Raw genomic sequence first — 14,490 nt, 5'->3', positions numbered from 1 at the left:
AGCTCTTGAGTTCCTCTGTGGAGATGGGAGAACCTTCCAGAAGGACAACCATCTCTGCAGCACTCCACCAATCAGGCCTTTATGGTAGATTGGCCAGACAAAAGCCACACCTCAGTAAAAGGCACATGACCGCCCACTTGGAGTTTGCCAAAAGGCACTTAAAGGACTCAGAACATGAGAAACAAGATTCTCTGGTCTGTTGTCCTGTTGGAACAGGAGCAGGTTTTCATCCACATCCCCACAGCATGATGCTGACACCACCATGCTTCACCGTAGGTATCGTGCCAGGTTTCCTCTAGACGTGCCGCTAGGCCAAAGAGTTCAATCTTGGTTTACAAATGCACTGTACATAAAGCTGTCCCAACAGCAGTCCCAACACCTTACCACTGCTAGTCCTGGCTATCAGCGGAGCCTTGTCTGGCAGCGAAACAGTTCATTCAGCCTAATTTACTGACTTTAAATAACATAGCTGATATGGCTGACTGCTTAAAGAAATGTGGTTTCTACTGACAATTGTTGTTCAAACTATGGCGTAAGGGGACGACGTGAGGATGAGGCAATCTGTTATTTTGATTAAGACATTCAATTAATGAGCGAGTTAGGACAGATGTTTTCAATATAACTATTTGTTTAGCACTTTTGAAATGGGCTGTTCTTACAGTATTCTCCCTGTACACCAATTCAGAACCATAGGATAAATAAAGGCATCATATAGGCAGACAATGAAAGCTCTTACAATATTCAATGATTGCATTTCTCTAAAACAGGTTATAGGCACCACCAAGTCAGAACAGTAGGTTAAATTAAGAGGTGAAAATAGATCATATATATATATTATTAGAGTGAGGCACATGGGCTACGACCAGCTTACTACACAACATACATTTAGTATTACTTTCTTAGCTACAGTATACATATCTACATGGCATATTACATTTATGCAGCAGCATACAAGATATTTTTGGACTCAGTCTTATGCTGTGCTCACTTGAACAGGAAGGCGGCGCAGCGGTCCTTCGTAGGCAAATTTTGGCATCAAACTCTATCATCAGTCTGGCATTCTCTGGATTTATGGTGCTTTCAAGACAACTGGGAACTCTAAAAAAAACTTTTAAAACAATGGCGAATCATGATGACGTCCGTGATCTTGAGGTCGGAGCTCTAGAAATAGGCCCGAGTTCCCAACTTGCAATTGTGCTTTGGATTACCATTCAAAATGTATATTCCCATTTGGTGCTCGTTTTCTTCCGAGTTCCCAGATGTCTTGAACTCACTGAAGTCTGAGATTTCCCAGTTAAGTGTTCCCAGTTTTGAGCACGGCAGTTGAATGTTTATCCTTTTTAATCTTGGAAAAGAGACCCTTAAATGCAGAGTTGGACCACACACCAACTCTACCAGAATAGCAGGCTAGTGATTGCTTTGCAATGCTTGTTGTTGATTCCTTTCAAACCACTCATTGTTGAATTTACAATTTCCAACTTGTTGTGTAGTGTTTATGGCCGATGAGCACCGATACTTTTTATCTATAATTTCTCATTATTATTTATCTACATATGACGGGGATTGAAAATAATCTACCAGTAGATTGTCGACTTGAATCATGATGATGACTGCAAGCTAAGATTTTCATTCCAATCAAAGCTACTGTAGATCTAACGTGATTTGATGTCATTTTATCTGTGGCCAATGACCTTAAGCCTTCTTGGATGGACACTTCTAATGTAATTTTATGGCAGCACCCAAGAATTTTCAAGCTCCACCCGTAGATTTTGCGGTGATGTAGTTCACCGCTGACACTGTTCTGACACTGTCATTGTAATTAAGAATTTGTTCTTAACTAACTTGTCTAGGTAAATAAAGGTGACATTTTTTATCTTTTTTTATCTAAAAAATGTAATGTCCCCATGCGTGACAGAACACTGAGCCAATAACGGCGCAACTGGAGAACACTACCAACCCCCACCTCCACGAAAGCACTGAGCTAGACTGAAACACCTGCATTTTGGAGCTGCCCTTCTCAAGAAAGCAAAGAAGAGACCAACTTGTTATGTGGATTTATTAACTCAGTGATATTTTTTTTAAATTAATTAAACAATTACATTGTTTGCGAACAGATATGTGACATGTATTAATGCCAAAATAACGTGAAAAACAGGAAACAAAAAAAGCTAAACAGGCAGGGCTCAAAACAGCCCTGAATGACTGGTCACCCCTGCTTGTATGGAATGAATGGCTAGGTATCTGGGGAGTAAAGTAAACAAAATAAACCTACATCTGTGATTTTATGTATCCTTTTTATCCCATTGCAGGTCAAAACACTGTTCTGGCACTTAAAAATACTTCAAGGTTTACCGCAGGTTTTCTGAATAGGCAAATTCTCTCAACCCTGTGCCTATCACCAATCTCTAGATGTGCACAAAGCATACCATAGGTCTAAAGATATCAGGAGTGGCCAGCCCAATGACCCCAGTGCATTTTCATGTTTTTTTTTTCATTTCATCTGAATGACATGCAGATGTTCAGGGTGGCAGTAAGTAAGGCCTATTGATCAGGGGAATGGATGGCTGACTAGAGAGGAGATAGTTTGCTAGTAATCACAGGTGAGCCTCCCAGCTGCTGTGTCCTTGAATGAGCCACTAATTTGCTTCAGTTAATACTCAGCTAGCTACATAAGTGCAAACTTAATGAGGCTGTGTCATTCACTTGCATGTTAGTGGATTGGTTGGTTCCTGTCGCTGTATAGTGTGTTAACTAGCTAGCTAATCCACCTTGTGTAATTATGCTCCTTACTAATGTAATCCATGGCATAGCATGCTAGCATTGTTATTGCAGTGGCCCATATGTACTTTCTATCTCTTCCCGATTTAAAAAAAAATTGTTTATACCTTCCGGAAACCTGCCTCACCCAAATGTGATACGGAATCGCTATTATCTTTATTTTTAGAACACACTCAAGAACCTCCAGAAGCTAACCAGCTAGCTAGCTACAAGCTACTTAGTCATTGTTATTTTTTTTACCTGGATAACACTCGCCAGTCCAGCTCCCCTGCCCCATCCACCACTGCCCCCTGGACTCTGATCACTTGGCTACATAGCTGATGCACGCTGGACTGTCCATTAATCACGGTACTCCATTCTGCTTGTTTGTTTTATCTGTCGGCCCCGTTGCCTAGTCAATGCCATTTTACCTGCTGTTGTTATGCTAGCTGATTATAATAATAATAATAATAATAATAATAATAATAGCTGTTGTCTCACCCACTGTTTTAGCTAGCTTTCCCAATTCAACACCTGTGATTACTGTATGCCTCGCTGTATGTCTCTCTCAAATGTCAATATGCCTTGTATACTGTTGCTCAGGTTAGTTATCATTGTTTTAGTTCACTATGGAGCCCCTAGTCCCACTCCTCATACCCCTGATACCTCCTTTGTCCCACCTCCCACATATGCGGTGACCTCACCCATTACAACCAGCATGTCCAGAGATAAAACCTCTCTCATCATCACCCAGTGCCTGGGCTTACCTCCGCCATACCCGCACCCCACCATACCCCCGTCTGCGCATTATGCCCTGAATATATTCTACCATGCCCAGAAACCTGCTCCTCTTATTCTCTGTCCCCAACGCTCTAGGCGACCAGTTTTGATAGCCCTTAGCAGCACCCTCATACTACTCCTTCTCTGTTCCGCGGGTGATGTGGAGGTAAACCCAGGCCCTGCATGTCCCCAGGCACCCTCATTTGTTGACTTCTGTGATCGAAAAAGTCTTGGTTTCATGCATGTCAACATCAGAAGCCTCCTCCCTAAGTTTGTTTTACTCACTGCTTTAGCACACTCTGCTAACCCTGATGTCCTTGCCGTGTCTGAATCCTGGCTCAGGAAGGCCACCAAAAATTCAGAGATTTCCATACCCAACTATAACATCTTCCGTCAAGATAGAACTGCCAAAGGGGAGGAGTTGCAGTCTACTGCAGAGATAGCCTGCAAAGTAATGTCATACTTTCCAGGTCCATACCCAAACAGTTCGAACTACTAATTCTGAAAATTACTCTCTCCAGAAATAAGTCTCTCACTGTTGCCGCCTGCTACCGACCCCCCTCAGCTCCCAGCTGTGCCCTGGACACCATTTGTGAATTGATTGCCCCCCATCTAGCTTCAGAGTTTGTTCTGTTAGGTGACCTAAACTGGGATATGCTTAACACCCCGGCAGTCCTACAATCTAAGCTAGATGCCCTCAATCTCACACACATCATCAAGGAACCTACCAGGTACAACCCTAACTCTGTAAGCAAGGGCACCCTCACAGACGTCATCCTGACCAACTGGCCCTCCAAATACACCTCCGCTGTCTTCAACCAGGATCTCAGCGACCACTGCCTCATTGCCTGTATCCGCTACGGTGCCGCAGTCAAACGACCACCCCTCATCACTGTCAAACGCTCCCTAAAACACTTCTGTGAGCAGGCCTTTCTAATCGACCTGGCCCGGGTATCCTGGAAGGACATTGACCTCATCCCGTCAGTTGAGGATGCCTGGTCATTCTTTAAGAGTAACTTCCTCACCATTTTAGATAAGCATGCTCCGTTCAAAAAATGCAGAACTAAGAACAGATACAGCCCTTGGTTCACTCCAGACCTGACTGCCCTCGACCAGCACAAAAACATCATGTGGCGGACTGCAATAGCACCGAACAGTCCCCGCAATATGCAACTGTTCAGGGAAGTCAGGAACCAATACACGCAGTCAGTCAGGAAAGCTAAGGCCAGCTTCTTCAGGCAGAAGTTTGCATCCTGTAGCTCCAACTCCAAAAAGTTCTGGGACACTGTGAAGTCCATGGAGAACAAGAGCACCTCCTCCCAGCTGCCCACTGCACTGAGGCTAGGGAACACGGTCACCACCGACAAATCCATGATTATCGAAAACTTCAACAAGCATTTCTCAACGGCTGGCCATGCCTTCCGCCTGGCTACTCCTACCTCGGCCAACAGCTCCGGCCCCCCCGCAGCTCCTCGCCCAAGCCTCTCCAGGTTCTCCTTTACCCAAATCCAGATGGCAGACGTTCTGAAAGAGCTGCAAAACCTGGACCCGCATAAATCAGCTGGGCTTGACAATCTGGACCCTCTATTTCTGAAACTATCCGCCGCCATTGTCGCAACCCCTATTACCAGCCTGTTCAACCTCTCTTTCATATTGTCTGAGATCCCCAAGGATTGGAAAGCTGCCGCAGTCATCCCCTGGACACCCTGGACCCAAACTGTTACAGACCTATATCCATCCTGCCCTGCCTATCTAAGGTCTTCGAAAGCCAAGTCAACAAACAGGTCACTGACCATCTCGAATCCCACCGTACCTTCTCCGCTATGCAATCTGGTTTCCGAGCCGGTCACGGGTGCACCTCAGCCACACTCAAGGTACTAAACGACATCATAACCGCCATCGATAAAATACAGTACTGTGCAGCCGTCTTCATCGACCTTGCCAAGGCTTTCGACTCTGTCAATCACCATATTCTTACCGGCAGACTCGGTAGCCTCGGTTTTTCGGATGACTGCCTTCCCTGGTTGACCAATTACTTTGCAGACAGAGTTCAGTGTGTCAAATCGGAGGTCATGTTGTCCGGTCCTCTGGCAGTCTCTATGGGGGTGCCACAGGGTTCAATTCTCGGGCCGACTCTTTTCTCTGTATATATCAATGATGTTGCTCTTGCTGCGGGCGATTCCCTGATCCACCTCTACGCAGACGACACCATTGTATACACTTTCGGCCCGTCATTGGACACTGTGCTATCTAACCTCCAATCGAGCTTCAATGCCATACAACACTCCTTCCGTGGCCTCCAACTGCTCTTAAACGCTAGTAAAACCAAATGCATGCTTTTCAACCGATCGCTGCCTGCACCCGCATGCCTGACTAGCATCACCACACTGGATGGTTCCGACCTTGAATATGTGGACACCTATAAGTACCTAGGTGTCTGGCTAGACTGCAAACTCTCCTTCCATACCAAACATCTCCAATCGAAAATCAAATCAAGAATCGGCTTTCTATTCCGCAACAAAGCCTCCTTCACTCACGCTGCCAAGCTTACCCTAGTAAAACTGACTATCCTACCGATCCTCGACTTCGGCGATTTGTATTATATATTATTATTATATATATATATATATAGTATTATTATATATAGTATGCTCTAGTCGGCTGGCCCTCGCTACATATTCGTTGCCAGACCCACTGGCTCCAGGTCATCTACAAGGCCATGCTAGGCAAAGCTCCGCCTTATCTCAGCTCACTGGTCACGATGGCAACACCCATCCGTAGCACGCGCTCCAGCAGGTGTATCTCATTGATCATCCCTAAAGCCAACACCTCATTCGGCCGCCTTTCGTTCCAGTACTCTGCTGCCTGTGACTGGAACGAATTGCAAAAATCGCTGAAGTTGGAGACTTTTATCTCCCTCACCAACTTCAAACATCAGCTAGCTGAGCAGCTAACCGATCGCTGCAGCTGTACATAATCTATTGGTAAATAGCACACCCATTTTCACCTACCTCATCCCCACAGTTTTTATTTATTTACTTTTCTGCTCTTTTGCACACCAATATCTCTACCTGTACATGATCATCTGATCATTTATCACTTCAGTGTTAATCTGCAATATTGTAATTATTCGCCTACCTCCTCATGCCTTTTGCACACATTGTATATAGACTCCCCTTTTTTCTCTGTGTTATTGACTTGTTAATTGTTTACTCCATGTGTAACTCTGTGTTGTCTGGTCACACTGCTATGCTTTATCTTGGCCAGGTCGCAGTTGCAAATGAGAACCTGTTCTCAACTAGCCTACCTGGTTAAATAAAGGTGAAATAAAAAATATGCCAAATATGGCCGCTTCTATGATGGTTAGAGAGGAGGTACACAGCACAGCCATGTCATGGCGTGTTCTGTCTAAACAGGCCCTTTGGGGCCAGAGAAGGTTCTAGAAGCCTCCGGTCTCTCTGGTATGACCAGTCATGTGGCATCACTTCCCATTATTTTCAGGATGAGAGGAGCCCCCTCCACATTCTACAAACACTAAAATAGGCAACTCCATATCTGCCCATTTAGAGTCCTATGATATTGGCCTACAGTACCTATCGTATAATAGATTTAGTGCCTGCAAGGATTGTGATTAGAGGGCGACCGATTATGATTTTTCAATGCCGATACCGATTATTGGAGGACCCCCCCCAAAAAGCTGATACCGATTAATCGTTTTCTTTTTTTTTTTTTGGGGGTAATAATAACTATTACAACAATACTGAATGAACACTTATTTTAACTTAATATAATACATCAATAAAATCAATTTATCCTCATAAATAATGAAACATGTTCAATTTGGTTAAATAATGCAAAAACAAAGTGTTTGAGAAGAAAGTAAAAGTGCAATATGGGCCAGGTAAGAAAGCTAACGTTTAAGTTCCTTGCTCAGAACATGAGAACATATGAAAGCTGGTGGTTCCTTTTAACATGAGTCTTCAATATAAGAAGTTTTAGATTGTAGTTATTATGGGAATTCTAGGACTATTTCTCTCTATACCATTTGTATTTCATTAACCTTTGACTATTGGATGTTCTTATAAGCACCTTAGTATTGCCAGTGTAACAGTATAGCTTCCATCCCTCTCCTCGACGCTACCTGGACTCGAACCAGGAACACATTGACAACAGCCACCCCTGAGGCAGCGTTACTCATGAAGATCAAGGTGAATAACTACTCCAAGTCTCAGAGCGAGTTACGTTTGAAACGCTATTAGCGTGCACCCCGCTAACTAGCTAGCAATTTCACATCGGTTACACCAGCCTAATCTCGGGAGTTGATAAGCTTGAAGTCATAAACAGCGCAATGCTTAAAGCATTGCGAAGAGCTGCTGGCAAAACCCACGAAAGTGCTGTTTGCATGAATGCTTACGAGCCTGCTGGTGTCTACCACCGCTCAGACTGCTCTATCAAATCATAGACTTAGTTATAACATAATAACACACAGAAATACGAGCCTTAGGTCATTAATATGGTAGAATCTGGAAACTATGATCTCGAAAACAAGACGTTTATTCTTTCAGTGAAATACGGAACCGTTCCGTATTTTATCTAACGGGTGGCATCCATAAGTCTAAATATTCCTGTTCCATTGTACAACCTTCAATGTTATGTCATAGTTACGTAAAATTCTGGCAAATTAGGTGGCCCAAACTGTTGCATATACCCTGACTCTGCGTGCAATGAATGCAAGAGAAGTAACACAATTTCACCTGGTTAATATTGCCTGCTAACCTGGATTTCTTTTAGCTAAATATGCAGGTTTAAAAATATATACTTCTGTGTATTGATTTTAAGAAAGACATTGATGTTTATGGTTAGGTACACATTGGAGCAAGGAGAGTCCTTTTTTGTGAATACGCACCGCAAGATAAACTAGTAATATCATCAACCATGTGTAGGTAACTCGTGATTATGATTGAGTGATTGTTTTTTATAAGATACGTTTAATGCTAGCTAGCAACTTACCTTGGCTTACTACATTCACGTAACAGGCAGGCTCCTCGTGGAGTGCAATGAGAGGCAGGTGGTTAGAGTGTTGGAGAAGTTAACTGTAAGGTTGCAAGATTGAATCCCCAAGCTGACAAGGTAAAAATCTGTCGTTCTGCCCTTCAAGGCAGTTAACCCACCGTTACTAGACTGTCATTGAAAATAAGGATGTGTTCTTAACTGACTTGCCTCGTTAAATAAAGATGAAATAAAGGTGTAAAAAAATACCGATTTCCGATTGTTATGAAACTTGAAATCGGCCCTAATTAATCTGTCGACCTCTAATTGTGATCATGTTGTTTTCAAGGGTAGGTTTTTAGATGAAGGATATTTGTTCTGTATGTAAGGCAGTGCAATGAAATGTTGAGTCGTGTTTGGCTGTTCCCGGAATGGGACCCTCTGTGTGAAACCTAAGGTCAGTTGTTGGCGCTCCCTCTCTCAGGCTCTGACCGTTGACGTGACCCATCTCCAGGCTCCCAGTTCTCTGTGTGTATGTGCTATGAGTGGAATGCGGGGAGTGGGGGAAAACCGGGGGGGTTTTCTAGGCAGGGGGAGGGGGATAATAGCAGCAAGTCTTCACATCTCAGGAAAATGCCGGACCTGTGTGTGTGTGTGTGTGTGTGTGTGTGTGTGTGTGTGTGTGTGTGTGTGTGTGTGTGTGTGTGTGTGTGTGTGTGTGTGTGTGTGTGTGTGTGTGTGTGTGTGTGTGTGTGTGTGTGTGTGTGTGTGTGTGTGTGTGTGTGTGTGTGTGTGTGTGTGTGTGTGTGTGCGTGTGTGCGAAGAGGAACCAGGGCAGGAACAAGAAGAGTAATAACATACTGTTGTTTAGTAGCGTGGATGAGCAGTTAAAGAACCGGTTTAGAGACCAGTTCAGGCTGCTGTGGAGTGGAATAGCAGGGGAGCAGGCAGAGTCTCTCTATAACTTTGCATAGTTATAGCATACCCAGAGAAGAGCTGCACTGGGGATCAGGCCACATGCCTCCGGTTGTTTTTAGCAGTGAAGCCAAGCCCCCCTTCCAGAGGCCAGCTCATCTGACCACTCTCTTTGGGCTCACCATCTCAGTGAGCCCATTCTTCAGGTCTGGAACCCCAATGGAGAATTTCACCCACTTGGCTTGACTGACTGGAGCTTCAGTGGCCCTGTTAATTTCTCCCATGTTCCATCTGTCCCACAGACATGCGATTAGCTTGCCCGTGATTGATTGTTCCCTGACGGTGCTCCTCTGTAGATTTATTCAGGCTGTGCAGTGTGACTTATTTTAAACAGTGTTATCCAGGAGAGATCAGTAAGGGGGGATCAGTAAGGGGGGATCAGTAATGGGGGAGGGAGATCAGTAAGGGGGGGGATCAGTAAGGAGGGGGGGGGCAGTAGGGGTCATCAGTAAGGAGGGGGATCAGTAAGGAGGGGGAGGGAGATCAGTAAGGGCCCTCTAAGAAATAGAAAAGGGCTGTCTTTCAGAGAGCTTGTAAATATTTGGAGTGTGATACAGATGGGTTTACATAAGCATTGCTCTCTCCCTCACCCCAGCCCTTGCTCTCCATCTCCCTCCTCTCTCTCTGGCGCTCCCTCACTTGCTCTATCACTCTTCCTCCCACCCCCTCGCTCTCTTCCTTAATCTCCCTCCCTCCGCTCTCTTACTGTATCGCTCCCTCTCTCTCCCTGTAGATATCTCTCACTCCCTTATCTCTCTCTCCCCTTATCTCTCTCTCCCCTTATCTATCTCCCTCCCTCCTCTATCTTCCTTCTCTCCATCTCTCTTCATGCTAGGTTGACCATATTCTCCCTAGGTATTTCCGGGAAGTGAATGAGCAGAGTAGTTAGTTACGGGGTGTGTGTGTGTGTGTGTGTGTGTGTGTGTGTGTGTGTGTGTGTGTGTGTGTGTGTGTGTGTGTGTTTATTTCCCCATCTCTGCCTGCACCTCCCAAAGCTGCCCTGGCTTGCAGGAGAATGCAGAGAAGGGCTGTTTCTGAAGGGGGAGGTGTAGCGAGGAATACTGGATGTGGAGGTTAAAGGGCAGCAGGATGAGCAATACCAGTTTTCCGCTGAAAGATCCTTTGTTTACTGTGCAGAGAGGATAATGGTTGGGATAGAGTGTGTGAGTATGCATAAGTGCCATATTCAGTATCAGTGAAGGCTTTGGATTTTGGTGCAGAACATGCAGCTTGCGCTTCTGTCTTGCTGTTTAATGTAGTACCAGGTGCTTCATATTGTTTGTTTCCACACACATTCTATTGAGTCCCTTAATTGTGTCGCCCTCCCCAGTACCATAGCCTTTATACACAGCCCATAGATCCTGTCCCTGCAATTAGCCCCACACAACCCCACTGTCGAGCCCTCTCTAAGCCCTCAGGCATTTGGCAGATATGCGTGGAGATGGCAAAACCCTGGTCCTGCCAAGCCCCCAGTTCCCACAGTGTTCATGTTTACTGTGTTCTGTTTTCCCCTCACCTCCACCCCTCAGAGGCCACTGTGGTAAACAGTTATTTACAAAATAATCCCAGGTCTACATTGTGGGTAATTAGGTGCTTGTCCCTGGTGGGCTAGCCTGTTCTCTGGGCCCCGAGGTCGGCTAGCCTGTTCCCTGGGCCCCGAGGTGAGCTAGCCTGCTCCCTGGGCCCCGAGGTGGGAGAGAGGAGGAGCAGGTGCCAATTACAGTGCAATCAAGCCACACCTCCTATACTGGCTCTCTGTGTGTACCACCTTCACTGCTCCACATGGTGTGTGTGTGTGAACTGCCCCATGGGACATGCCATGGAGGCTTTCCTTCCTCTATTCTGCATTGCCAACATCAGAAGTTGCACTAATAGGTTTTTGTTGCCTTCCGTTCTTTTTCGTTTGTTTTGAAGTGTGTCCATCTGACAGGAAATGGAATGGAATGGACTGCTGTTAGAGCTAATGGGAACCCCCCTCCTACACACACACACACACACACACACACACACACACACACACACACACACACATCACAGCACCAATGCAGCCCACAGCAGTTAGGCATTTCCTCTGCTGAATTGTGTGAGAAGACAGAGTGTGAGTGGACACACTCTCTCACACGCCTGGTTATTATAAGGACTTCTTAGGGGTGTGTGTGTGTGTGTGGCGTTGCTATTGTTGTGCACACACACACTGGTCTCACTGGAAAAGCAGCAGCCCACCATGCTTGTCTGTAATCTTATTGTTTTAATGATGCATCCTGTGGTTTAGAGGTTCCAGCAGCAGCCCTGTGTTGAGAGGAGCAAGAGTCTCTCTGCTCCTGGCTCTCCCCTTCCCTCAGCCTGGTCTTGGCCCTCAGGCCTGGTTCACTGCTCTCCCTCTCTTCCACAGCCCCATCTCTCCATGACAGGCTGCTTTACGGCAGGCACTCTATCCCCTAGGCTCCCCCCTCTCATCCTGCTTTACGGCACACTGACACTCTCTGGACTCCCACATCACACGAGATAGCGGAAGGCAGGAGGAAAGAGTGAGGCAGTGAGATGGGGAGAGAGGAAGACTGCGAAAGGGAGAGGAAAGAGAGCACAGTCAATGATGCACAATGGTTGTGACTTGAGAAAATGTGTGTGGTAGCTGAGGCCAATTGAGGTAGAGATGTTTCTGTGTGTTGGATGTTGAATTGTGTTTTCCACATGGTTGTTTTGGAGTTTGTTAGTGGATGTGGTGGAAGAAACCATGTGTGTAAAACAAACGTGATCTTTATATATGGTTCTCAAAGGTTTGCACAGCTGTGTGTGTCTCTCATGCGCACGGCTGTGTGTAGACTGTCTTTTTGAATTAGCTGCAGCGCTAGCACTCATGTCAGCTGGCTCTTATTTACTTTCCAGCCAGGCGTTCCAGCAGCTCCCAAAGTGAGCCCGATTTTGTGCTCATCACACAGAAAAAGCGGTGTGGATCATCTCCTGCCTCCAAATGACGACGTTTCAACTTTCCCTTTTACTACATAAATGACATCATAAAATGAACTGTTGTTCATATATTTATTTAAAGGACAATCAGGCTGGGAAAGCAAGAGATTTGCTTTGGGAGGACAAATGGGCTGAATTGCCTGGATTTTCTCACTTCTCCATGAAGTCTTATTGACTGGGTCTCATCCACTGACCACCGGTCTCCAGTGAGAGGGCTGTGTGATCAGCAATCTCATAGAATTGTTACAATACCGTAGCCCAGGGTCTAGATAACCTGGCATTATCAGCGTGGTCCCAGTCAGTCTGAACTGAAGCCTTGTTTAATCTGGTTTACCCCCCTCTCCTCTCCTTCCTCTCTAACTGGCTGTGTGTTTGTGTCCACAGGCCTCGCTCGGTGGGGGGCCACGGCAGGATGTACTGGGGCCCCAGCTGCTCCCAGAACCGACCCCAGGAGCCGCGCAGCCGCCACCGCCTCTCTACCGTCATCCAGCCTCTGCGCCAGAGCGCCGGGGAGGTGGTGGACCTCACAGTGGACGAGGATGGTGAGCATGAGGACGTGCCGACCCCCAATACCACTCTGAGATGAACTATATGATGTAACAGTCACATAGACGTCCTAGACTTAGACTCAGGCCTCTGTTTTTCCACTGTCTTTTCTTTCAAAGCTAGGCTCATTTGTCTTTCAACACAAAGGCGAGTTTACAGTAGTCCTCTTAAGGACAGTCATTTTTACATGAGCAACATACAAATGGTTGCATGTTTTGTCTGTCTGTCTGTCCATGCAGTAAACTTGCTTCTCTGGACCGTCCGTCCTTCCGTCCAGAGAAGCAAGTTTACTCTTGAGGCAGAAAGAAAATAGATCTGGTGATTATATGTGTAAAAATCAATTACGTCGGGGAACAGCTTTTTCATAGATGCTGCTTACGATAGCCGGACTGTCGCACAGCATGTGAATGTGGGCATCAAATACTTGGATTTAGATGAGTTTCATGCTTTCTTACATGATCCAGCTCGACACTGCGTAGGGGGTTGGGAAATATTACATGTCAAATTAAATACTCTCATTTACACTCTATTGTTTAATAGGATTAGCTAGCTTCTTCCACACATCTCTCCAAACCTGGGAGCGAGTGGCTGTCGCTAACTTGAAATAAGAATTGTCCTGTCATCACAATTCAATTTGAAATGTTCCCGTAAGCGAGCACTGTTTTAATAATGATTCATCTGTATTTGTTCATCAAATGGAGGGATATTAATAGCAACCGTGCCCCTGTCTGCTCTTTCATTGGTTGGCTTTTACACATCAACCCAATGCATTTCTGATGCATGTCGTTTCATACTGTCAATCCTATCATGTTTGTAACATGATAAAATGTCACAGTTATGCCAGCCACTGGAGCAGTAGCCAGAAGCATGCTCTTCATTGTAAATGTGGAGGCATTAGGCACAATTAATGAAATACACCTGGCAGTATTAAAGCTTATGTGGGTAAAGGGTTTCACTCTGGATTTAGGGGACATACAGCCGACTCCTGATGAGTATAGCCTACATTTAATTACAAAGTCCATTTAAGAGCTGTGTATTTAATCATCCCCAATTCATATACAGTTGAAGTTGAAAGTTTACATACACTTAGGTTGGAGTCATTAAAACTAGTTTTCAACCACTCCACAAATGTCTTTTTAACAAACTATAGTTTTGGCAAGTCAGTTAGGACATCTATTTTGTGCATGACAGAAGTAATTTTTCCAACAATTGTTAAGACAGATTATTTCACTGTATCACTATTCCAGTGGGTCAGAAGTTCACATACACTAAGTTGACTGTGCCTTTAAACAGCTTGGAAAATTCCAGAAAAGGATGTCATGGCTTTAGAAGCTTCTGATAGGCTAATTGACATCATTTGAGTCAATTGGAGGTGTACCTGTGGATGTATTTCAAGGCCTACCTTAAAACTCTTTGCTTGACATCATGGGAAAATCAAAAGAAATCAGCCAAAACCTCAGAAAAAAATTGTAGACC

The 14,490-nt window shown here is 45.2% G+C and overlaps 1 protein-coding gene across 1 annotated transcript in view; it reads left to right on the top strand.

Annotated features, from left to right (window-relative positions):
- LOC118381431 (E3 ubiquitin-protein ligase Arkadia-like) overlaps nucleotides 1-14,490 on the top strand; it is a 54,045-nt gene that overhangs the window by 27,707 nt on the left and 11,848 nt on the right. The window contains 1 exon segment of the mRNA XM_052481867.1: nucleotides 12,853-13,010. Within this exon segment, the coding sequence (XP_052337827.1) occupies nucleotides 12,853-13,010 (158 nt within the window).

The sequence above is a fragment of the Oncorhynchus keta genome, chromosome 2 (assembly GCF_023373465.1).
Source record: "Oncorhynchus keta strain PuntledgeMale-10-30-2019 chromosome 2, Oket_V2, whole genome shotgun sequence".
Lineage (NCBI taxonomy): Eukaryota > Metazoa > Chordata > Actinopteri > Salmoniformes > Salmonidae > Oncorhynchus > Oncorhynchus keta.
This window is presented reverse-complemented; position numbering and strand designations above follow the sequence as displayed.